The sequence below is a fragment of the Alexandromys fortis genome, unplaced genomic scaffold, assembly GCF_014885135.2.
Source record: "Alexandromys fortis isolate MF-2015 unplaced genomic scaffold, M_Fortis_MF-2015_v1.1 scaffold_184, whole genome shotgun sequence".
Classification (NCBI taxonomy): domain Eukaryota; kingdom Metazoa; phylum Chordata; class Mammalia; order Rodentia; family Cricetidae; genus Alexandromys; species Alexandromys fortis.
In genome coordinates, this window is record NW_026068125.1 from 2,758,422 (window position 1) to 2,783,760 (window position 25,339).

Genomic DNA, 25,339 nt, shown 5'->3' on the forward strand with positions numbered 1-25,339 from the left:
CTATTCATTATTTTCACCATTTAGCAATCGGGTGTTCCGTGTCAGTGTACCTGATGAAGACCATATCAATTTAATTCAGGAGCTGGCCAACATCAAGCAGGTAAAGTGACAGTTCTCTGCTTTACACTAACTTTAAAGCCTAATTTACTCTGATTCTACCAAAGAGAAATGACAGGAATTTTAGATGCAAGACATAAAACTTGGAAAGTACTTAATGCCACAATGCTTTCTTTTGCTGCTTAAATTAGATTGTAGCAAGCCCTGATGTGTTATAAATCCATGGAACCTTTTAGAAGAGCTGGCAATGACAGCTCGATAAGAGGATCTGTCCTGAAGGTCATAGAACATCTAACATGCAAGTCACTTCCCTTCCAAGACAAAGGAGAAAAATGACCAATTTGGAAATGACTGGAAAACCAGGCTTTTTTCCAACTTCAAATTCATTTCCGTAAACTGTGTGTCATATTTCCCTTTGATTTTCTCTCATTTCTAATCACAGAACTTGAGTTTCTCTGACCTTGACTGTAGTGTCCTTAATTGAGAGATAAAAAGAAGATAAAACTCACAAGTGATTTCCATACTAATCTTTTGCTTTAAAAAAATAAAATCATGCTACTCAAAAATTACCCATGGGTTAGAATTTACATTTTTTCTTCTGTGTATAGTGTGACAGCAATCTACTTCTGAGTACAAGTAGTATCATCTGGGTCAATGTTATTTATTCTTGAGTATATGAGTCAAAACAATCTCCTAGCTCTTAGGTGTCAGTCTGCCTATCCATCCACCTATCCACATTTGTATCTATCTGTTCATCCATCCATCCATCTATTTATTTATCTATCATCTAAGTGTATCGTTTCTGTTTTCACTTTTAAGGTAGACATGGAGAAATGACATAAAAGGAAGAAGGTGTCATAATCATAAAATGTGAAGTTTGAGTTCAAAGAGAACATAAAGTCATCTACTCTAGCCTTTCAAATCTAGAATCTTCTGCTAGGAAGTAGCATCCCTACTTGCTAGCATTGATTAGTAATTGCTTCTAGAAACAATAGGAACATTTTACAAACCACCCTGTTGGTTTTCTGTAATATAACAAGATGGAGGTGCCTTCCTTCTAACTTGGACTCGTTAGAAGCAACTGAGTCAGATACCAGTTAGCTCTAAGGTTTTTCTTCTTTGCTTTTCTATCATCTCTCCTTTTATTAGCTTATAGAATCTGGAGCATTTGTATCACCTCTGGAGACAGTTCAATCTTCCTATTTTATTTTGAAAGTTTATCTTTCATAATTGGCAGTGGGCCTCCAGGAGCACCTTGATGGATATATATATATATATGTGTGTGTGTGTGTGTGTGTGTNTTTCAGGACTATCACTTGCCTTCACAGACATTTATTACTCTGGTCTAACATACTTTTTCACACCTCAGGGATACTAGAGCACATTCTACTTATACTAATTGGGTCAAATATGAATCATTTTTTTTGTCACACAAATTACCCTCAAGCAAGTAATCCTCTCTTTTCAGTGCTCACCTTAATATAAATTTGGGATTTTAAACTTGCCTTGCAAAATTTACATTTATAGTCTGTTTCCAACATACTGAAATTCTTTTAACAAGATTAGATCCTCTAGGACTGGAGTTACAGATGGTTGTGAATCACCATGTGGGTACTGAAAATCAGATCCAGGTTGTCTGGAAGAGCACCCAGTTCTCTTCACCTCTGAGCCACCTCTTCAGTGCCTCGAGCATGTCTTCTTGATTTATGCTTTTTATGGGTGAAGAAAATGTTGAGTAAGTAAGGGGTCCATACAAATAGACCTTCATTATAGTTCATTTAGTTAATATGTTTTTATCATCAGTCTCCAATGTACCATGTAGGGCATTTAAAATGAAAATGATTTATCAGCTTGCTCTCCTTAGGATAAGTATGCTCAACTACCTTATATAAGCTTTGTATTATCTAGAGATAGCACTGTGTAGCTTTCTGGCTTATAAAAAGACATATCAGGAGAAATAGTTTATCAAATGCTTCAAAGAACAAGGCTAGTAGTTGAATCTTTCATTTATCAGATTAAATTAACTGGGACTTTAACTCATGATGCCTCCCAGAGATCACTCTTCCTTTTCCTGAGCACTCACGGCCCATCTGCTTCAGGTTGGTTCTGTAGCTTATTGGCATCAATCCTGGGTCCCAGAGGCTACCATTTCTGCTTCATCTATTTCCCAAGGAACTTCTGCACTCCCCCAGTAATCCCCTGGACCATTTGGATTCCTCAATATAGCAATGCTATCCGACATACTGTTTTAGTCATCTGAATTCTCCCATTTTATTGTGGTCAAGCAGAGGGGCTGGTCTCAGATTCACCAGGCTTAGTTTCTGAATATACTACTTGTAGCTAGTCTTGTGTTCCTCTCTGTACCTCACCTTCCTCATTTGTGATGGTAGTAATATTGTCTCCCTAGTGGGCTGTTGTAAGAGTTCAAATAGGTATATAAGTGTGTCATTGGATCGAGCTTTTGAATACAATTTCCATGACAGTATAATCGCTTCTCTCCTCATCTAACTTGAACCTCAATGTTCTCTTTGGAAGTTGAAAAATCTTGGGAAAGATGGAAGTCATAGGAGACATAAATAAACCAGCTTTCCTGCAGCTGTGGCAGCACACTCTAGCTCAACACAGGAAGCCGCATGCTTCTTCTTTATGTTTTTCTTTATTTCCAACATAAATTTTCAAAATGTCTAAATTCTGTTTAGTGCAGTGGTGCAGTGTATTGTGGGATGTAGCCTTCCTGATAAGATCATCAAAGGAGCATCTTAGTCTTTTAATTTATCCTTGGTCAGTGTGTCCTTCCTCCCAGCTTTTGAACATGTCCTTTCAAGAACTGGATGTATTGAAGCATCAGAGCCACAGTGTGCTTCAGCACTTTCTGTCTTGTGAAGTGAAATTGCAGAGTGGGGGTTTTATTGTACACCTTGCACTACATTATAATTGGTCCTTTCAATCAAGACATTTATAGTGGCACTCTCTGTCCTCTGAGTTTTCTTTGGATTCTCTTTTAAGTATATTTTTCTATGTATAAAGTAAAATTATTACTATCTCTTTTATTGTTGACATATCAGAAAGTTCCTCCCTGCTGTCTAAATTAGGCCTAGAGTAGAAATTGTTTTACTTTCAAGTGAAAAAAAAATTCTCAAGATAAATCAGAGACTTGCTTGTTTGACTCCCAGTCACTTACAGTGTGAAACAAACAGGGCATATTTGTGAAAACTCTAATTCCCCAGTACCAATAGTTTTGCTCTTATCTGCTAAACTTACCTTCCAAGGAATCTAACAGGAAAGAAAGAAACTCATGTAGCCCAGGCGCACCTTGAATATGCTATGTAGCAGAGGACAACTTTGGATTTCTTATCTTCCAGTTTTTACCTTCCGAGTACTGAGATTAGAGGCCTTCACACTCATGTATGGCTTTATGCAGTACTCGAGACCAGATCCTGAGCTTTTGGTCTAGGCAAGCACTGTACCACCTGAGCAACATACCCAGCCTGAATTTCAGGTTGCTACATCAGTTTATCTTGCCTTTGTGTACTATATTTTAGTGGGACTCAAGTTACCCACATCTGATTGACTAGACTTATAGTCTTACAAGATTCCACTTAGAGATAGTCATTTATAACTCAACAAATGTTCCATGTGGATCTCTGTCACTAAGTGCGCTATAATATAATGTTACAGTTTTAGTTTTATAATACTGACCAATATAGCTCATTTTCTCATATTTTTTATCTTATGTATCACCTCACTTCCTTAATTCTCCTTCACAAGTCGAACTCCTGAAATTCATTCTCCCTCCTTGTGCTATTATTTGAGGTTCTCATTTGTAACCACTTGGTGATTGGGAACCACTGTGAGGACACTGTGTTCCTTCTGTTTCCCTGGTTCTGAAGAAGCAATGGGTCTGTATCCAGAACTGCAAGTCTGCATCACACTCACAGTGCTCAGTGCTCCACATGAGTGGATATTAACCACACCAGCTGTCTCTGTCAAAAGGAATGTTCTTGTGTTTCGTATTGCAGGGCTAGGTGTCAGATGGAGTGCAGAGATTTCCCTAGAGTACATAAGCACTCCAACACTGTGCTCTACATTTAGCCTTTCAAATTGAAAATATTTAACAGCCTCAAATTAGGCCTGTAAGTGTTGTTCAACATTATAATAATCCCTCTTCAAGAGTCCATCATTCTTACAGTAGAAGTTCAAGAAAAGTTACACAAACACTTCTATTTTTCCAATATTTAGCAGAGCTAGGAAAATGAGTAAGAAGTGAGGAAGCCAGAAAAGGTAATTTACAGGTTCATAACAGAAGGAGAGGTTATGTTAGAACCATCCTCAAACATATCAAGCAGGCATTTGTTCTTTTGAGCAGAAAATTAACATTTCGATAAGTACTCTTCCAGAGCAAACCCAGAATCAAGACTGAAAGAAAAATAGCTCATTAGAAAATACAGTGAGCATCATGAAAATATGGGAGAGGGGTGATACAGAGCCGGGAACATAGTCAATGCAGCATTAATAAACCACTGTCACAAAGAATAACTGGAGACTGACCCACAGGGAATCTCCAGGAAATGGCACAAACCACACATTTCAAAATTCTTCCACCTATGAGACTAATAGGTTGAAAACCTAGAAGTTATTTCCTAAGGTCATATGTTCAGTAAGTTCCCTGAGTTATTTTTGCAGCATCCCATGTCTATTTAGAGCATATATTTGTCTTTTCATGATTTTGGAAGGAAAGAAAATATATAGTTCTTGAAAGTGAGGTCCTGAGTACACTAAAAAGTCAGTAATTATGCGTGTGACAAGCACTGTCAATGTTGGCCACAGACACTTTGAGGTCACCCATGTTAAATCCCTATGTCTACAACTAAGATGATATTGGCAGGTCAGAAACACAAACTTAAAGTTAGTGTTCAAAAACAGACTTTCTCTTCTATCCTCAGCTTTTCTCTTTATAGTGCCAGCTTTGTTACTTCACCCCAGCTTCCTCTGTGTTTGCTGTGGTCTACATTTATATTGTCACCACTATCATTTTAGTCCAATCTGTATCCTCCCTACTTCAACTCTGAGTTATACGCTTTAACCAGTCCTCTCCTACCTACTGTTAAAGTAACTGATTAACTGTCTGTTATATTCACATTCACACTCTTTTTCTAAGATCCCTCTCATTGGAAACACATGTCCTTCTGTCCTGGCATCCTCTATAGCCTGCTCAGTGGCTCACCATCCAGTGGACTAGTACTGTGGTTTCAAGTTCATCAGGGCCAGCTATAGTCACTAGATTCCATGCAAGTGCATCAGAAACTTGGTTGCCTTAAAACCTTGCCTCTTCAGTTTCTGGCGAACAGCCTCCAAATCTGTCCTTCCAAGTTTCTCAAGAATGGCCCCACGTATCAGCAGTAGTCATATATTACCGAGTCTAGCTTACAAACATCTAGCCATGTATTGAGTGAGACACAGTAGCAAGGCAAGACCTAATGTCAGATTTATCACAGACTTCCAGGCCTCTGTCAATTTAAAGAAAAAAATAGAAAAACATCTGTACAACAACCTATTTGCTATCAAATAAAAATATCAACCTATTTGATATTTTTCCATGAAAATAAATATTTGTGATGATGTATACATAAATAAAAGCATTAGAATAAACAATTGTGCCAGTCACACTATTATTTCCTACTTTTTTCTAAAGTTTCCTAAAGAAGACAAAAGTCATATTTGATTCATCCACTATTGTGTCACCAACCTGAAGCCCATTATGTGATATGTCCCAATAACAGTTATTGAATAAGATAGAAATCTCAGTATACTACAGATAACTCAAGAGTATTTTGTTTCTAAGCACTCTAGAGAACACATAGGGATGATGCTCTTGGACTCATAATACTGTGACTTTTACAGAAATAAGTTCCAAGATTATGAAAGGGAGGCTCAATTTCTCTTTACTACCTTTTTGATATGTAGTGAATTTACTATCACTCAGCAGCTTTAGCAATTACAACAGAGATAGTAATATATAATATTGTATACATATTATAAATATAATAATATATAGTATAATATATAATAATATAATAAGCAAGTGTTCAAAAAATTGAAAAACAGAAAGGGACAGCTAGATTATACTGTAATAAACTAGTAATATGAGAAAAAATTATGTTCTTCATGTTTCTTGTTAATCATTGTTTTAATTTTGTATATATGTCTGTACGTATTTGTGTGTGTGTGCATGTGTATAAGGTTTATGTGTGCCTATGGTTGGTTGCTGCTATATATACCCATCTGTGCACACAGAGGCCAGAGGTGGATGTCAGATATCTCATCTGTCATTCTCTACCTTACTCCCTTGTGACAGGATTTTTCACTGTGCCTAGAACACTGGCAGTCAGCCAGGGATCATTTTATCTTTTCTCTCCTTGCCCCTCCTAAACACTGGTGTTATTGGTAAGTGCAACTACACTCATATTGTAGTAGCATCAAAGAGTTCAACAATAGCCTGGAATGGAATATAACAAAGGTCTATTTATTTAGGGATAAACTCACAGTAAAAGTAGTGAACTGCAGTACACTGCATGTGTTGGGAACTGGAACAGAATCCAAGAGCAAAAAAAGAGGGGAGCCGTGCACACTTTTCATCTGTACTTATAGTTCTTGAGATCACATTCAATGTAGGCTGGGATCTTAAAGGATATAAGAAGTTCCCAAAACACAGCTTGTTTTGTAGAATATGTTCCGGGAATTTGAACTCAGACTTCATGCTTATGCAACAAACACTCTTACACACAAAATCATCTCCCCAGCCTTGTACACATTTTTATTGGCACAAAACTTGTTGATTCTTACTAATTCAAATTAGATATTTATAGATTTCCTAAAGATCGGAAGTTCTAAGATAATTCTATGAAGTAGAGCATTCAAATGCTCTCAGATACTAATTTGAACTATAGATGTTTATTTCATATTCCTTCCTGTTCAGATTGATTTCTGGAAACCAGATTCTGCTACACAAGTGAAACCTCTCACTACAGTTGACTTTCATGTTAAAGCAGAAGATGTTGCCGCTGTGGAGAAATTTCTGGAGCAGAATGAATTTCACTATGAGTAAGTTTATATTTTATAGCTATCAAAATTCTCTTTCCTTTTATTAAGTCTGTGAATAACCCAGGGAAGCTAAAACAAGAAGAAGGGAGTGTTTTCCCACACAAAGTGGTAATGGTGGAGCTGGCACCAGACCTATAGATTAAAAATTAATGGCTTAGTGAAAATGTTTTTCAGTCTCTAACCAGGCAAATATGTGGCCTACTAGTGCTTTAAAATGATATAGAGAGTCAAGGCCAAGTCATAGGACATTGCTATCATCTGGATTTATCCTCTACTCCTCTCTCTGGGTGCCCAACCACAACTCTTTTGGGCAGTGAGGGTTCTTCATGCTCCTGTAGTTTAAAACTAGAGATAACATATCCTTTTTAAGGACCCCCACCACCAGTATCAGGAGTCATGAAGAACAGTCAAAAGAAAAGAACATGAACTCTAAATAACAAGAGTGGACTTGGATAAACTGTTAGATTGCTCTCCCCAAATACTACATTGTTATGTCTACAACATTCAAGTGAGCATGCCTTTTAAAGAAGAGAAAGTTGTTCATTGGCTGACAACCCAAAATAGATTTAGTATCTGGGTAATTAGATACAGAACAGGGCGACTAGGACTTTACATCCATTAGGAGAAGATAAACTTCAAATGAGGGATTGCAGTGGTGTAAAATAGTTACTAGAAAGAGCAGAGCACTGGGGATTGAGGAGAATGAATGAAATGTATGGCTCATGGAAGGATCACCAAAAAAAATGAGATTTTGGTTGAGAACTGAAGAGTATGTAGGGGTCAGCCAAACTACAACATGGAAAAGCCATCCTGTAAGTAGAGAACAGATGACAGGCTACAGCTTAAAGTTAGGAGAGAACATGCTGACTCAGCAGCATCTCCAGGAGAGGAAGAGAAGAAATGATCCTGGGACAACACAGATCTCTTCCTTCAGGGATGGCTCAAGGAGGAACAAAAAGTTCTTGAATTTTAGTCTAGGATGTGCAAATGCTTACCCATAAATCCCTGATCAAACATGCAAATATGCATTATGTTTTGAGAAAATATTAAGTACACAATTATAGCATCAAAAATTACTTTATTGGGTTTTACATCTTAAAAATGTAGAAATAGTGTCTGTGTCAAGGAACATGTCAGAAGTCAGCTATAAAACTTATGCCATTATCAGAAGTGGCATAGACAACCAGAAATGCTTTGGAGAAAACCACACCAGTGTCTATCACTGCCTCTGCAAATTCCTGGCATGAAACCTTACGATCTGCTTTAGTTTCTCAGCCTCAGCTTCTGAAGCCACAAGATATAAGATGCAATGAGGAAAGACAGTGATAAGTGAACAACACGCTATTAATTTGCATTTATAATTTTACTACTATTGAAAGTTCTTCTCTGGTTTACTCTTGTACAAAGAGAGAATATGCACTTGCCTTTTTAATGACTTATATATTTAAAAATTATACATACATGTGTCTGTATGAGTGTGGGTTTGTGTACATGAGTACGGTGCTTTCAGAGGCCAAAACGGCTATCAAATTCTCTGAAAATGGAGTTGCTGACTGTTGTAGACTTCCTGATGTGTGTGCAGGGAATCAAACTCAGATCTCCTAGAAGTGCCTACTCTCGAATGCTGAGTTATCTCTCCAACACAGTATGGTAGCTTTTCAGGATATCACATGACTGCTATGGTTTGCTCCATTATCATGCCTTATCTGACTTAGCTCTCTGTTCCTTACTAAGAAAGGTATCAAAATGCTACCTTAACAGGTTTTACTCTTAAAAAAAATATAACCTTGTAAATTGCACATTAAGAGTCATGTTTGATACTTTGTTCTTAATAGTCTGGCAAGGACCTCAAATTCTCAGATTGAAATGCCTTAATAATCTACATAAAGATGAGTTTCTATAGAATTCTCTCACAAAAACAAAGAGTTGTGATTGTGACCTATACAAGTAGAAACCAAAAAGATGTCTTGATTCTGTTCATATATTACATCATTTTTTTTACAATTATACATTGAGATTTTTCCAACCTCCTGTCAGTTCTCATAACCACATAAAGTAGAAGATTCCCTTCCTTTTTCTATTGGCAGATTCCATGTGGTTATGGGTGCATGTTGTGTATTGCAGTATAGAGTGTTCCCCTTTAATGTTTGCATTTCTGCTTAGAATATTGAAGCATATAATATTCCTGAATAATAAAAAAGTTCCCAGGAATCCTGGAAGATCACTCCAGCAATAACTGCGCAAATCATAAGCAGTATACCTTAAGTACCCTGTTATAACTTCAGATGGTAATTAGTTTGTATAAGCTGGCTTCTCACTGACAAAAAACTTACAGTTAACTATTTTTGTATATTCAGAGACCAACAACTGCAAAAGTTCCACCAAATGTGGTTCATATATGAACAGTAGATCTCATACTCTTCACTATGTCTTGTATCATTCAGCAATTTCAGTCATATCTTGAGTTTTATCATGGAACAAATTTCAAAATGTGTACCTAAAAAAGATAAACTATAGTTCCAAAAGCTAAGATTGTATCCTTGAATGTAGAAAGAGTAGAGATTGAATAATATTGGACTTTAGAGTCCAGTTTGAAGCTAAGTTGACACAACCTTTGACAGTACTCTGCAAGGCCCCTTCCTAAAGATCCCAAGAAACTCATCTCTTCTTTACTTCAAATCAGAGACTTAATGTTGCTAACTGCTTGCACTATCATATTGAAAATTTGTATAGGGCTGAAGAGATGGCTCAGAGCACTGGCTGCTCTTGCAGAGGATGGAGCATTTGATCCCCAGCTCCCAGATGGTGGCCCACAACCATCTGTAACTCCAGTTCCAAGAGATGCAATGCCTTCTTCTGTCCTTCATAGGCACTGCATGCACTAGACATACAAGCAGGCAAGACACTCATAGACATATGTTTTAAAGAAAAAAATCTAAAAAAAAGTATTGTGCAGGCAAGTGTCTTTGAATAATAATGACCAAAAAATTAGTGATTTAATAGTCCAGTTTCCAGAATCTGTGGGGGCAGGAGATGAGGTAAAACTATACCATGTCTCTCTTTCCTTTCCAGCTATAATATTCTGTATCTTATTGAGAATCACAGTGATCTAATTTGCTTGCATGTTTTAAAAAATTAAATGGAAACTGGATGGCATGGTCATAAAAAACATACGAAAGTATATAGTATATATGTCTATGAATTTTAGAGCCACAATGACATCCTTACTATATAAAGAGGCATTGTTTTAAGCTTTTACAATAGTAACTAATAGTAATATTTAATAATATTTGGTATAGTAAAATTTTGTTCTAAATCTAATAAAGCCAACAAACTAAAACGCTGCAAAGCATCATCTGAGGTGAACCCCAGCCTTCAAGTAGAGCATTGCATTTCAATCTGATCAACAATAAAAGTCTTCCAATGCTCTTTCCCAAGGTGCAAATGGACATTCTTATTATTGAGCATCATCTTTAATTCAAAATGTTTTTTAATAACTTGTCATCTCTATTATTGATAAAAAAAATGCTTACAGTCAGAATTCTAAGAGAACGTCTCTTTTTGCAACGAAACACTACCAAAAGCCTTTTATAGTTGCTAAGTCTTCTCTAATGTCATTTGAACTTGAGGTTGGCTGTGTTAAAAGGATAACTACATGTTCTATGAGCTTCATTGTTTCATCCACCTAACACTGATTGCTGAATACTAACAATGGCTATGATTGCAGCTTTAAATAAGATATGTTTACTGAAAGTCTTAAGGCAGTTAACTTAGGATATATTTTCCTAAGACACCCAGTAAGATGCCATGTAACTTACATATTTTCTAGCATGTCTTATGAATAAAAAACTAGGGATACAGCTCAACTGTATGTTCACATTGCATACGTAAGGCCCTGGACTTAGGCCCAAGTATGAAAAAATAAAAAGTTAAAGTATATATCACCTGCCATTTCTACTGGATCTTTCTCCCATTCCAAGTATTTCACCTGTGTTTGGAAGGGTTGCTTCTTTCTTTTGGATGATACTGAAAAAAAAATGTTTTCTTAAAGTTTTCTGTAAATTGGTTCCTTTTCATTTTCAGATTTATATTTTCCATTTTTGTTTGTGCTTGCCTACTTTTTCTCTATCAATTATCCTTGGAGATAATTTTCCCAGTGTTTTTCTAGCTGAAGGTTTAATATCTCTGTTTTCTTAGTTTATAAAGGTTGTAAACACAGAGTTTTTACTTTTACTTCTATGTAAAGGACCAAGAACAATGGATTTAATTCATCTTAGAAGTGAAAGGCATATTGAGTATCCTCTAATCAAAAGCCCCATTCTCAAATCATGAAATTAAGGCTCAGGGAGTGCATTATTTTTCTAAAGTTCATAATAAATTGAGCCAAGCCATTAACTTGACCTTTTTATTCCCAACTCACAATTCCTTCTACTTTCCTTTCAATTTTTTGACCCTCTAGTAAAAATGTTGAGTACAAAGAAAGAACTTGCAATTTTAATCTTCAAATGTCTTCATACTCATCCCCAAGTGACTGAAATCGAGGAGTCAGTTTGCTCTAGCTGGCTTTGTAAGTGGAGGGGGTAATGTTAGTCAGGGATCAGTTCTTTTCTAGAAGCTTCAGAAAAAAATATCCATATTAATAACCTTTTTGTTAGCCCAGTGAGACCTATGTGTAACTCTTAACCTCCAGAATTATACTTTAATAGACCTATGTGACTTTAAGCTATTAAGTTTGGGATGATACACAGAATAATAATTCATTAACAAAGTTTTGATGACTATTCCAAAGAAAATTTCTTTGCTGAGATAAACTGTAAGATTTACTCCTTTTCATCTTTTATAATAGTAAGAGACTTAAGTTTTAAGAAAGAATTTACTAAGAACTCAAATTTAGCATTAATTTATTGCATCTTCTATGAACAGACACATGCTAATACCCAAATTCACCAAAGGGAAGGGGACTACATCTGAGGTTCAGAGGGTGTCCCTGATAGTTTTTCTTGGGTACAAGGGGGCAAAATAAGATGATTGATGTGTATCAACAATTCTCTCATGTCAGATAAAACCACTGCAAAACTTAACTGTGGATGAGAGAAGTTTTCAAACTGGCCTTGTTCTGTCTGGGATATTCAGAAATAAAAGACATTGATCCTCAGATGTTTTTCCATTCCGAGCATACTTTTCTCTCAAAGTAATAATGAGAGATATAAATACACATACTCACTCACACAAACATATGACCCTAATTGTAGAAATTTTCAACTGAATTTATAGGAATAGGCAAGCGTCTAGGTTCTGCCTGGATTGATTCTGTCTGATTCTGCTTGGATTATCAGGCCAACAAAACAGTAAAGAAACACTTGTTTTTTCTTTCTTTTTTTAAAATTACATTTACACAACAGAATTTATTCAGCTGTAAAGACAACGACATTATGAAATTTGAAGGAAAATGAATGGAACTCGAAAATATGATACTGAGTGAGGTAACCCAGACCCAAAAAGACAAACACCACATGTTCTTTCTTTTACACGAATCCTAGCTTTAGAAGAATTTTAGATTTGTATATTTAATGTGACATCTCAAGAATCTTAAGCATTTTTTCTGAACTTTTTTTAATTTTTATTTTTTTTATTTTCTTAAAAGAGAAGAATCCTGGCTAATTGGATCTTTTGAGATATGTTTTTGCTTATTCTAAAACATTTCCTTACATAGGTTTTGCTTTGGAAGGCTCTAAATAACCAGTCTTTTGAACGTCTCTGCTTGTTTGCTTATTAATTTCCTTAATTATTTATTTAAATAATAAATAATTTATATTTAATTATTTACTAAAGGGTAAGAGAACCATAGCTTATGCCACTCAAAGCCAGGCAGGAGCTAACTAATATTCTAGAACAAACATTAGTTCTTTAAACCTAGTGTCTTTTTACCTAAAAAAAAAATTTGTACTGTTCATAGTTTTGTGATTTTCTAACGAGTAAGTTGCTTTCCTAAAATCCTGAAAATTGGCCTTCAGTGGCCAACTCTCACATTACATAAGGAGTATGTTTCTGGGACACGGGGCTTTCAATGCTAAAATTTTGGAAGATATCCAAAATTCAAAAAAAAATAAAATAAAACAAATATGATTCAGATATGTATTGTTGTGTGGATGCCCATGATCCTGAGGCAAAGGATATCAAAGAAAACCATTTCTGTGTTTAGAGTCACTAAAGTATTTGAAGTTGTGGGCCCTGTAAGATTTTATCATACTCATGCTCGTTGGGGTCCTCAGTGTCTCACATTTTGCAATTTATAATAGAATCTCCCTTAAATAACTCAGTAAGGGAATGTGTAAGTCAGTGCAGGTACTGCAGCATCCACTAAAGCTGTGGCTCTGATTTTCATGTGTGTCCCCTGAAAGGAATTATACTCATACTAAGAAACACTCACTTTGACTCCAACAGGGTATTGATAAGCAACGTGAGAAACACTCTGGAAGCCCAGTTTGACAGCAACACCCGTGCAACTGGACACAGTTACACCAAGTACAACAAGTGGGAAACGGTATGGGGACCCCTGATTCTGATTCTTTTTGGGATTTTGGGGCTTGAATCAGCAATTTCACATTAATGCAAGAACAATTCCATTTGGTAGATAGAGGCTTGGATTCAAGAAGTTGCCAATGATAATCCAGACCTCATTTCTCGGAAGACAATTGGAACCACATTTGAAGGACGTAACATACATCTCCTCAAGGTAATAATCTTTAAATATGAGCTGAGTGGTTTAAATCAATGAATCTTGATTCACTAGCATCTGTTTCATAGTTTTCATGCTTATCTAAAAGAAAAAATCCTTTAAAGCTCAGATTTATTGGATTCTTTCATTCTATGTGCATTTACATAATTACTTTTGATTGATTCAGAAAGAAAATATGAGAAGCCTTATAAATACTACCACACACCTGTAAGCATCTAAGGGATGAAATTCTCCTCTTCCAGAAGGGCTTTCCAAGTTCATTTGCAAGTTGCAAGGTGTTGTTGGAATTCATCTGTAGGGCTACTCTCATTTATTAGGCCACATTATGGTAAAAATCAACAATTTGTTTCCATCATCCTCAATGCCACTTCTGATCTGCAATTCCATTGCCAAAATTAAAAGACAAAATATAAGTGGAGAAAAGAATTTTTCATAAAATTAACAATCATAATTACTTATAATTAGTAATCTGGTTGTCATTGTCACATCACCTAACAACAGTAGTTGATAATAAGTGTTTGGGAATATAGTTTAATAGGGTAATCAAGCTTCTTGTGAAAATGTAGGTTTGATAAGTCTAATAATAATGCAAGCTTTTAGCTTAAACACACTGAGCATCCAGAGACAAAAACAGTTTGAGTGTCAGGATTCACACACTGAAAGGGAATGGAGGGTAACCCCTGAGTGCTAAGAGGTAAATCACATTTCTTCCTTGATTTTTTTTTTCACAATAGGTTGGCAAAGCTAAAGCAAATAAACCTGCCATCTTCATGGATTGTGGTTTCCATGCAAGAGAGTGGATTTCTCCTGCATTCTGTCAGTGGTTTGTAAAAGAGGTGGGTCCATAGTATGATTTTTGACAAGTAGAAGTAATAATTTCAGTTAATTCCTTTATAATCTAATAACATGAGAAAGCAAATACACACACACACACACACACACACACACACACACACACCACGCGTGCTCACACAAAAGCCAAAATTCCCAGTTCCTATTGAGGGAAATTGGTTTTAAAATGTGTCAACAGATCTTTGTCAGATGCATCTTTAAGTTAGAAAAACAGTTTTATTTCAATTTCTCTAAATTGTACTTTCTCACTTGCCTTTGACGGACTGACTGACAGCTATAAGAGTGAGAATTCCAGCCAATACATGCAAAATATTGAACAACATTGCCTTTAGAATATCATACTAATAAGGATTTCAGTAAGCCCTCTCAAGGCTACAAAGATTAGATCATAAGACTTTAAGGAGATATATTAGGGAAGTCTAGATTAAAATGTGTAGGAACTCCCTGCACTATTTTTATAGTTCTTCTATAAATCTAAACTTCATACATTGATATTTTAAAAATATACAAATTTGTTATATGAAATCCAATTTCTTTTGTTCAAAGAACTTCTGAATTAATTTGCAATGTTTTATCCAAGAAAGTTTGAATTTAAATGTAGGCTGGACACAAGGCAGAGAACCCTGCTTCTATTACCAAAGTCAACATGCATACAGGTCATTAAATTATAGCATTATCCCTTTCATCCCATGAAATCCCACGTTGTTATTCACATACAGGCTGTTCGCACCTATGGACAAGAGAGCCAGATGACAAAGCTTCTTGATGAACTGGACTTTTATGTTCTGCCTGTGGTCAACATTGACGGCTATGTCTACACCTGGACAAAGGTACATAAATTCAGAAAGACTTATGGAATTCTTACCAGTTACTTCCTGTGATACTTGATCTAAACGTATAATCTACTTTCAGAGTCGAATGTGGAGAAAGACCCGCTCTACTAAGGCTGGAAGTTCCTGTGTGGGTGTAGACCCAAACAGAAATTTTAATGCTGGTTGGTGTGGTGAGTATCTGTATGACTAACCATTTTTTAGACAGCATTAAAAAGTGTAAGAGATAAAGTAGCATAAGAAAACAATAGGTAAATATTCAAAATGAGAAAAACTATAAAGTAAGTTTGATGTTTTAGAATTTTAGCTTTCTCAAAGCACAGAAAGTAGTTTATTGATTCATTTGATTAAAATGTATAAAACAAAATTCTGTGATATGTTCTCAGAACATATTTATGTTAAATTCTGAAAGCTCACAAATGACATACCTGACATAATCCAACAATGTGTAAAATGTATTTACAGAATCTAATCTAACAGCCATTTAGACATAGTTATTAAAATAATCATTTAATGAAAATTGTGATGTGATTAAGTGATCATAGTAACATAGGATTTTTCATGAATATGATTAATAAAAACCAAACTATTAATTTTCCTATATTGTCTTGATCTCATTGTGTATACATATATACAGTATAGACTGAAGTACAGTCAGAACATACAGATACTACTTGTCTTCATAAATACTAATGTAAAAAAAGGCCTATAATGGAAAAATATTAGTGATTTCATGTGTAATTCCTTATTATATTTGCTTAAAAACATCCAAATATATGCATAGATAGATATTAATTAGATAGATAGATAGATAGATAGATAGATAGATAGATAGATAGATAGATAGATGATAGATAGATAGATGATAGATAGATAGATAGATAGATAGATAGATAGATGATAGATAGATAGATGATTGATAGACAGACAGACAGACAGACAGACAGATAGATAGATAGATAGATAGATATGATTGATAGACAGACAGACAGACAGACAGACAGACAGACAGACAGATAGATAGACAGACAGCAGATAGATGAGAAGTCATGAAGAATTGTTGTAGAGACTCCTGACATAATGCCTTATGTCTTGCTTCCTAATTTGAAAATCTGAAACACCTAACATCTCCTATGAGAACTTCAGTAGGTGATCATGGGTCACTAATAGAAATATACATTTTTGCAGAAGTGGGAGCTTCTCGAAGTCCCTGCTCTGACACTTACTGTGGACCAGCCGCAGAGTCTGAAAAGGAGACAAAGGCCCTGGCAGATTTTATCCGCCAGAACCTCTCTTCTATCAAGGCCTATTTGACAATTCACTCATACTCCCAGATGATGCTCTACCCTTACTCCTATTCCTATAAGCTGCCTAGTAACAATCAGGAATTGGTGAGTGCATGCAATGTGGGGTGAGGGAGGAGACTATTTCAGTGTTGAAACTTTTTATTCTGATTCTGAAAAAGTTGTCAGAACAATTTCTGGGAGTTCATTTTCTAGTTTCAGGAGTAAAGATTGTGTATTGTGTATGTTTGTCCATGTGTGTGTATGTGAGTGTGTGTAGCCTGTATGTATATGTATATTATATATTAAGAAATTGAATTGTCTGAATAAACTGAATAAAAGAGATGGAATTTTGATACAGGGAAAATTTCCATTGAATGTGATTTATTTACTAATATTCAAGATGACTGTAGTTGCCTTTAGCTTTTCCAAGATAGTGATTACATTAGTCCCTTTACTGTTGTTGTGATAAAAATATCCTGACCAAAAGCAAGCTAAGGCAAAAGAGATTTATTTTGCCTTAGGGTTCCAGAGGAGATAAAGTTCATCATGGCAGAGAAGGCAGGTCAGGAGCATGAGGCTGCTCTGGCAGTTAGGAAGCAGAGAGGACACATTTTATACACACATGGGGGGAAAACCCAGAGAAAAATAACACAAGTGGGGCCAAGCTGCACAACCACAAAGCCTGTCCCTAGTGAGATGTTTCATCCAGTAACACTCTAACTTCCAAAGATCAAACAGTTCCACCAGCTGGAGACTGAGTATTTGGACACATGAGCATATGGAGGACATTTCATTTTCAAACCACAACACTTATCAAAGGACTATTAGTCATATTGGAGATAACCAACAAAGTCCTTGATGGCACAACTCATTTATGTCAGTGTGTTTGGCTAAGCTGCTTAATGTAGATTTGAGTTGGACAGAATATGGCAAATGGCATTAAGAAGTTGTAACATTGAGTGGTTTTGTTACCTACTGTGAGATCCTAAAATTGTTTGTTTTATTGTTTGATCAGATAAAACAATAATAAATCATTCAGTAATCAAATAGTATGATTGAGGCTTTCTAAATATAGGGAACAATTTTTAAAAGTTTAAGTATCTTTGACTCATAATATTAGCAGTATTGTTCAATGATCAAGATATAATCACAAGAGCAATTAATTATTATAAGTCCATAGAAGTCACATTAGTATCACACATCAATGCAAATATATTTTAAAGCCATGTTTGGATGTTTCTGGCTATAAGAAATTGAGACCAATGGCCCAAAAGAGCAAGATAGGATTGAGAGCATTTGAATTGGTAACAAACATAAACGAAAATTAAATCAAAAGTAGCTCTATAGATTAAAAATGACTTCTAAAAATACATCTTCAGAGGAACAATAAAAATGCAGAAATAGTAAGAATATGTGGAGTGCAATTTGTATTTAGCCATTTCATATAATTTAGAAAAAGAACACAAAGTGCTCATGATTCCTCTGGACTCACAAACCATCCAGTCCCTCTTGTAGACATCATAATATAATGCTATTTTATCTTCAAATGAAGTTTAAGGCTCAGAAATTATACTTGGATTTTCAAAATTCTAAAGGACAAGGAAGTATAAACTTTTAAATTTATTTATGGTCAGAGGAAATTAAAAACTGTGAGACATAGAGGGAAATCTCTCCAGTACTAACCATAAGACTGCATATACCAGTTGTGAAAAATTTCCAAGTCCTTGGTTGACACACATAGACTAGTTAACAACAGTAATAAATAATATTGCAATAATTCAAAGTGAGAAGCTAGAAGAACAGCAGCTAAGTTCCTTATCCCACCCCACGCACTGAGCCAAAAGAAAACAGAGTAAATCCAACACTGCCAGTCCAGGACAAAAGGATCTTTCAACATTAGAAATTATAAGATAATTTAAGAAATCCTCTGGTCTGCTTCTCATTTTCCAGCCTAGACATGAAGGCTTAGAGAAGCTGAAACTAATAGTAGGGGAATGGTAACCATGAGCCTAGAGATAGTGGCTATTAGAAATTGTTTTAGTTTGCCACCATATCCAAGGACTTTTTTCCTTTCACTGAAAATGGTTTTTTCTCACATAATATATCCTGATTATGATTTACTTCCTCTACTTTGCCCAGTTCTTCCCTTCCTCCCCTCACCCAAATCCACTTCCTTTTTGCCTCTAATTAGTAAACATAAAAGTTCAAGGGATAATTATAATATAACAAAATAAATTATAATAAAAATCTATCATAGCCGGGCGGTGGTGGCGCACACCTTTAATCACAGCACTCGGGAGGCAGAGGCAGGCCGATCTCTGTGAGTTCGAGGCCAGCCTGGTCTACAATAACTAGTTCCAGGACAGACTCCAAAGCTTCAGAGAAACCCTGTCTCAAAAAACAAAAACAAAAAAAAAATCTATCATAAAGGAGTTAGATAAGACAAACCAACAGAAGGAAAAGAGGCCAGGGGTTTACTGAAAAATTAGAAACCTGTCTTTTTGATCCCTCAGGAGTTCCATAAAAATACTCAACTTGAAGCCATTATATAGAGGGTGTGGTACAGACCTGTGCTGACTCTACGCATTTTGCTTCAGTTTGTTAGCTCATATGAAGTTTCATCATTTTGATTTAGAGGCTCTTGCTTCTTGTTCTCCATCTGCTCTGGCTCTTACACCCTTTCTGACTCCTCTTTATCCAGGAATGCTGAACTCCAGAGGGGGCTGGAATTGAAGGAAACATTCTAAGTAGAGCTGAAATTTTCAAGGTCTCTCACCTTATACAAAATGTCTATCTGTGAATCTCTGTGTTCCTTCCCATCTTCTGCAGGAGGAAGTGTCTCTGATGATGGCTCAGCAAAGCACTGATCTATGAGTGAAAGAATATCATAACAAATCATTTTATTTGTATTTTTATAGCAGTAGTATTTAGATTTACACCATGTCCCTGAGATATCTAGTCTTCAGTTCTTGATTGCCCAAGCAATGTTAAAATGGATTTTATCTTGTGGAGTGGACCTATGTGAAATTAGATATTAGTTGGTTACTCACACAAGCTTTCTGCTGACATTGCCCTATCATATCTTTTAGGTAGTACACCATTTTAGATCAAGGGCTTTGTGGCTGTCTTTGTGTTTACATTTCTCTTCTTATAGTATGCATTGTACCTTCATGTACAAAAGATGCTAAAACATAGGGGTGAAGGCTCTTGTAGGCACAAGCTCAGCTTCTCCATGTTCAATGAGTTTTGTAGGTGTTGTCCTCAGAAATGGGAACCTGCTGTCAGTTTGTAGAGAGCAACCTATTGTCTTGGCCAAAGTCTGGGTGGTTTGGGAATTTCCACGTGTCTTAGAGCATTTGTAACTTCCAGTAACAGACTTCCCCCAACAAACAAGACAATACCTACTCCAAGAAACCATACTTCATAATTGTCAAGTAGCACCATTCCCTATGAGAGTATGGGGGCTATTTTCATTCAAAACAACACACCGTGGAACATAGTAACTCAATTATATATAACCAAATCTCAGTACCAGAAGTTTCATTTGGTGACAAGAAATGGCAGGTTGATACACAATATCCCCATTATTTGTTTTTTTTTTCAGTTAGATCACCTTCATATACATATTCTAGAAAGTACCTACTACATTTCCATATTACCTCTGAAATGTCCCTGAATTTTAACTGTCTCTTCTCATATCCCCTGAATCATGTCCCACTCCATTCCTCTTACCCACTTGATCTTTCCATTCTAGCCCCTCCACAATCCATCCCTAACTATCTATTCTATTTCTCTGTCACCTTGTAGGCCCTTACTCTATAGATAACCTCTGATTCCTGGTTACCAACTAATATCCACAAATAATTAGATTCATACTGTTTGTGTTTTTGTGGGTCTCAGAATGACTTTTTTTCTACTTCCATAATTCACCTTTGGATTTCATGATATCAGTTCTTTTAATAGCTGAGTAATAATCCATTATGTCAATGTACTATATTGTCTTCATCCCTTTTGTTAAGGGGCATCTAGGTTATTTCTAATTTCTGACTAGGATGAATAGAACAACAATAAGAACAGCAAGTTAAGCAAGTGTACTTTTGGTAAGATCATTTGAGTGTATGCCCAGGAATAATACTATTCCTGAATATTGAATATTGAAAAGAAACTGATTTATATCTTCCTGAAGAATCTCCACACTGATTTCCACTGTGGCTATACAAGTTTAACTCTCACCAGCAATTAAAGGGTGATTCCCCCTATGCCACATGCCATATTCTTGCTAGTTTGAGCTGTAATTTGTTTTATTGGTCTTAGCCATTCAAACAGGTATAACATGAAATCTTATAATTGCTGTGGTTTTAATTTTCCTGATAGCTAAGAATATTGAATATTTATTTAAATGCTTCTCAGTCATCTGGATTTCCAGTATTAAAAATTCTGTTTAGATCTCTACCCTATTTTTAAGTTGGTGTATTTTCTTGATATTTAGTTTCTTGCGTTCTTTATGTATTTTGTATTTTAGCCCTCTCTTATGACATGTAGTTGATAAAAATCTTTTCCCATTCTATAGGTTGCCATTTTGTTCTCTTAACGATGTCCTTTGACATGCAAAAACTGTTCAGTTTTATGAGGTCCTATTCATTAATTGCTCATTTAGTTCTTTTGCCAGTTGTGTTCTGTTTAAGGAGTCTTTTTCTGTGTGAGTGTGGTCATGGCTGTTCTTCCACTTTTTTCTTCAGTCAGACTCAATGTACTGGTTTTATGGTGAGGTCTTTGATGAACTTGGAGTTGAGTTTTGTGCAGGGTGATAAATATGGATCTACTTGTATTTTTCTACATTCTCCCATCCTGTTTGACCAGCACCATTTGTTGAAGATGTTATCTTTTTTCCGTGTGTATTTCTGAACTCTTTTATTTTAAAAATTAGGTGTTCAATAGGTGTGTAGATTTATATTTAGGGCTTCAATTCAATACTATTGACCAATTTAAGGCCCACATATTTCTACACATTCTACTATGGTACACCATCAACTTTCTTGAGGAAATTCACTAAAAATATTTTGCATTCCCCCTGTGATTACCTCTGACCTTGTATATTACAAAGTATTAATTTAGATTGACTGATAGCCCTTACTTCTCAGGGTAAAAACTTAGATCCTGGACTATTCTTTTGGTGAGTATATATTCATTATCCAAGAGAAGAAAGATGACAATAACCAGAAAAAATTACAATACTCTGAAAAATTGTTAAATGTAACCACAGATTAAAAATACCTTCCAATTCAATGGGATGTCACTTACTGCTTCTTCATAAAACTTTAATTAGTGAGCTACAAAAATAGAATCCTGTCAAGCTAAGTGTGTTAGTACACATTGTTAATCCCAATTTAAGTTGCCTCAAAAAAAGGAATCTTGACGCCTTACACAAGGATGTCAGACAACTTACACAATAATGTGAATGAAATGTAAAGTCACATTTATAAACAAATGTAAAGATTTAAAAGTAATGAATATTAGTTAAAAGATAGACAAAGACAGTGCTATACACATGCTTATCACAGCTGATACTGTGGGCCTGCCTAATCATTAGATTAGCAAGGGCATAATCCCACAGTCAATGCGCTGCTAACAGCTAAGGAGAATAGAGGCTGGGGCATAAAGTATCTATTTAAAGTATTTTCTCAGAATCTCTCATTTCAAAAACAAATAAAAAAAAAACTACACAAAAAGTTTTAGATGAAACCATAAAATGTCTTTTAACAGAGAAGCTTGTTGATGATATACCATTACAAAGTTCAGGGGACTTCCTGGCTTGATAAAACTCTCCTCCCGGGACAATAGTACATGACTTAACAGAAACTGTACTGAGTGCATACTAAGTTTCATAAATTAAGACCCCTGCCATTTGAAAACTTAGGATTTTACTGAAATTCAGAGGCAGGAAACTGTACAGTACATAACCAGAAGTGCACAGTTGTATGGATTTATGAGAGGGAAATGGTAACAAGTGTTACATATTCAATAAGAAAGTAGATGTAGCAGTGGTGCATGCCTTTACTCTCAGCACGAAGGCAGTGGAGCCATGTTGATTTCTGTGAATTCAAAGCCAGCCTGATCTACATAGGGAGTACTAGGACAGCCAAGTCTAAATAGAAAAACCTTATCCAGAAAAGCAGGAGGAGGAGAGAGAGGGTGATGTGATATTTATTTTGAGATTTAAGGCTTGGACATGATTCAGATAGGCAGGGAAGGAATGGAGCATTGAAAACATAGAATATAACCATCAAAAGTCAGGATGAAAAACAGAGTTAAGGAGTGTTCTTGGTAGAAAAAGGTGGGTAGCAAAGTTGAACATCTTGGGGAATACCCTGGATGTCAAAATAGGAGCTTATATCACAGTGAGCCATGAAGCTAGAGATGTGGTAATACTAGCCAGGTCTGTTACATGACTCCCCATTTATTTTAGTTTTCCATAAAGTCACTAATTTTTACTTTAATAGTGTCTCAAATCCTCATACTAGAGCAATGTCCCTAGTTTATTTGAAATTTACATTTAATTAGGAGTTTATTGCTAAATCTATTAATCTTGATGGCAAGATGGTATTTTGGGGAACCAAGGTGCTAGAGGCATATATCTGAAACATCAGCAGCAGAGACAACTTCAGAACCTGTATCTTCCTTCTTAACTTTTCTCCTAAATTCTCATCTGCCATAACTGTATCTTTTACCTCACTTTGTACTAATTTTCTACGCACTCATACCCAGAGAAGACATTTGGTATTGTTTGTGTGATATTTTGGTTGGCATACTATGTGAGCTTACTGACATATTCTGGTAGAGGACAGAGAATGCTAATAAACATGCAACACTGTCTGAGGAGACCTACCTTCCCCCCACATAAACACACAGTGATCCAGCCAAATACCAGGAGAGCAGAGATTGAAAAACTTCTCTACACTAAGGTAAGAGCAGAGTTGCATTTCTGGCCAAAGGCTCTTGGCTTTCACAGGATCTTATATCTTCCTCAAAAATAAAATATGATGTTCCACAAATTTTAGTTGCCAAAGGTTACACCTTTCCTGTGTTATGCAATGTTTAGTTTTAAAATGTACTTGGGAGAAACACCATTTTTATCAAAAGAAAAAATCTGGGGACTGCAAATTCTACCGACTCACACTTTGTGTTTTCCTTGACTGTCAAAGAGTAAGGAATAGGCATGCAGGTCAAGAGAATGGAAAAGTTGCTTCATGTCAATGGTAGCATTCCTCTAGTCCGCATTGCTTCCGGGATCTGGGGGAGGCAGCAGCCCAGCTGGCCTACACCAGTTGTTTCCTGACTCCTTTCTTCACTACTATTGTTCCTCAGAACCAGGAATTTACCAGGTCCAGTGCTTTCTCCTTGGTGCCTGCTTGAAGCTAAAGACTTTGTTATGCAGCAAAATTATAAAAGTAACTTTTCCTATTGGCCCCATGGTATAAGTTGAGATGATCACAGGACAGGAGGAAGGAAACCAAAGTTAGAGATAATTTGAGGTTCCCATTATCACATGTGTTTATCGACAAGGGCAGTTAAATTCTGGTCAAGTTACATTTTCTAGAATTATTTCATACCTCAGACTTGGTTTTAAGATTTTGTTTTTCTATATTGCAATAATTGGCTCTGGAAAACTAGCCCAACTCTAGCAGTGTGCAAGGACTTGGAGTAAATGTCATGTGCAGAGATGTTTTTAGCCTGAGGTCTCTGGAGCACAGGTCATTCGAGAAAAACTCTGTCTGCTGTTCGTCCCACTAGGCCCCACAACCTAGGGCCCAGTGAATAGTGTAGTACTTTTTTCTCTCAGGCTTTGAGTTACATATGACATTTTAGACTCTGTCTTTTTCTCTAGATGCTCTTACATTAAGAAAACCTGCATAAAATATAGTAGGAAACTCAAAGCTAAGGATTAATAAAGGCCATGTTTGGCTTTATCTATGCTGATGTATATATATTAAACTCCTCCTGTTCTTGGCAATCAGTAAACCAGCTTCAATAACATTTCGGACTAAATTGAAAGACTGTCATAGCTCAAGCTGGCCACAATTGTCTACATACCCATGGGCATGTTCTTTTAGTCCCTCTTCATTTTGCTTCTAGCTGTTAGGAAGAACTCTTTATGAAGCATAAGGTTAATGTACTATGTATGCATTAGTCATTGTTTCAAACCCTATTCCTCAAATGGCAGATTTCAATGAAAATGTCATTAATCAGAGTTTTGAGTTGTCTTCTGCATTTTTTTTTGTTCTTTGGTTTATATATGGGTTATAGTCCCATATATAAACAAACATATATATATACTTTTATATGTGTGTGTCTGTATATATACATATACACACAGTATTTTTTTAATATAATTTTTTATTGAAAAAAAAAAGATTTCCGCCTCCTCCCCGCCTCCCATTTCCCTCCCCGTCTCCCTTTTCCCCCCTCCTCCCTCT

The 25,339-nt window shown here is 35.9% G+C and overlaps 1 protein-coding gene across 1 annotated transcript in view; it reads left to right on the forward strand.

Annotated features, from left to right (window-relative positions):
• The window catches only part of Cpb1 (carboxypeptidase B1), a 30,465-nt gene that overhangs the window by 137 nt on the left and 4,989 nt on the right, over window positions 1-25,339 (forward strand). Inside the window, exons 2-9 of the mRNA XM_050125742.1 lie at window positions 25-100; window positions 7,034-7,158; window positions 13,603-13,702; window positions 13,793-13,894; window positions 14,632-14,733; window positions 15,469-15,579; window positions 15,662-15,752; window positions 16,768-16,970. Coding sequence (XP_049981699.1) covers window positions 25-100; window positions 7,034-7,158; window positions 13,603-13,702; window positions 13,793-13,894; window positions 14,632-14,733; window positions 15,469-15,579; window positions 15,662-15,752; window positions 16,768-16,970 — 910 coding nt within the window. The remainder of the gene's footprint in view (window positions 1-24; window positions 101-7,033; window positions 7,159-13,602; window positions 13,703-13,792; window positions 13,895-14,631; window positions 14,734-15,468; window positions 15,580-15,661; window positions 15,753-16,767; window positions 16,971-25,339) is intronic.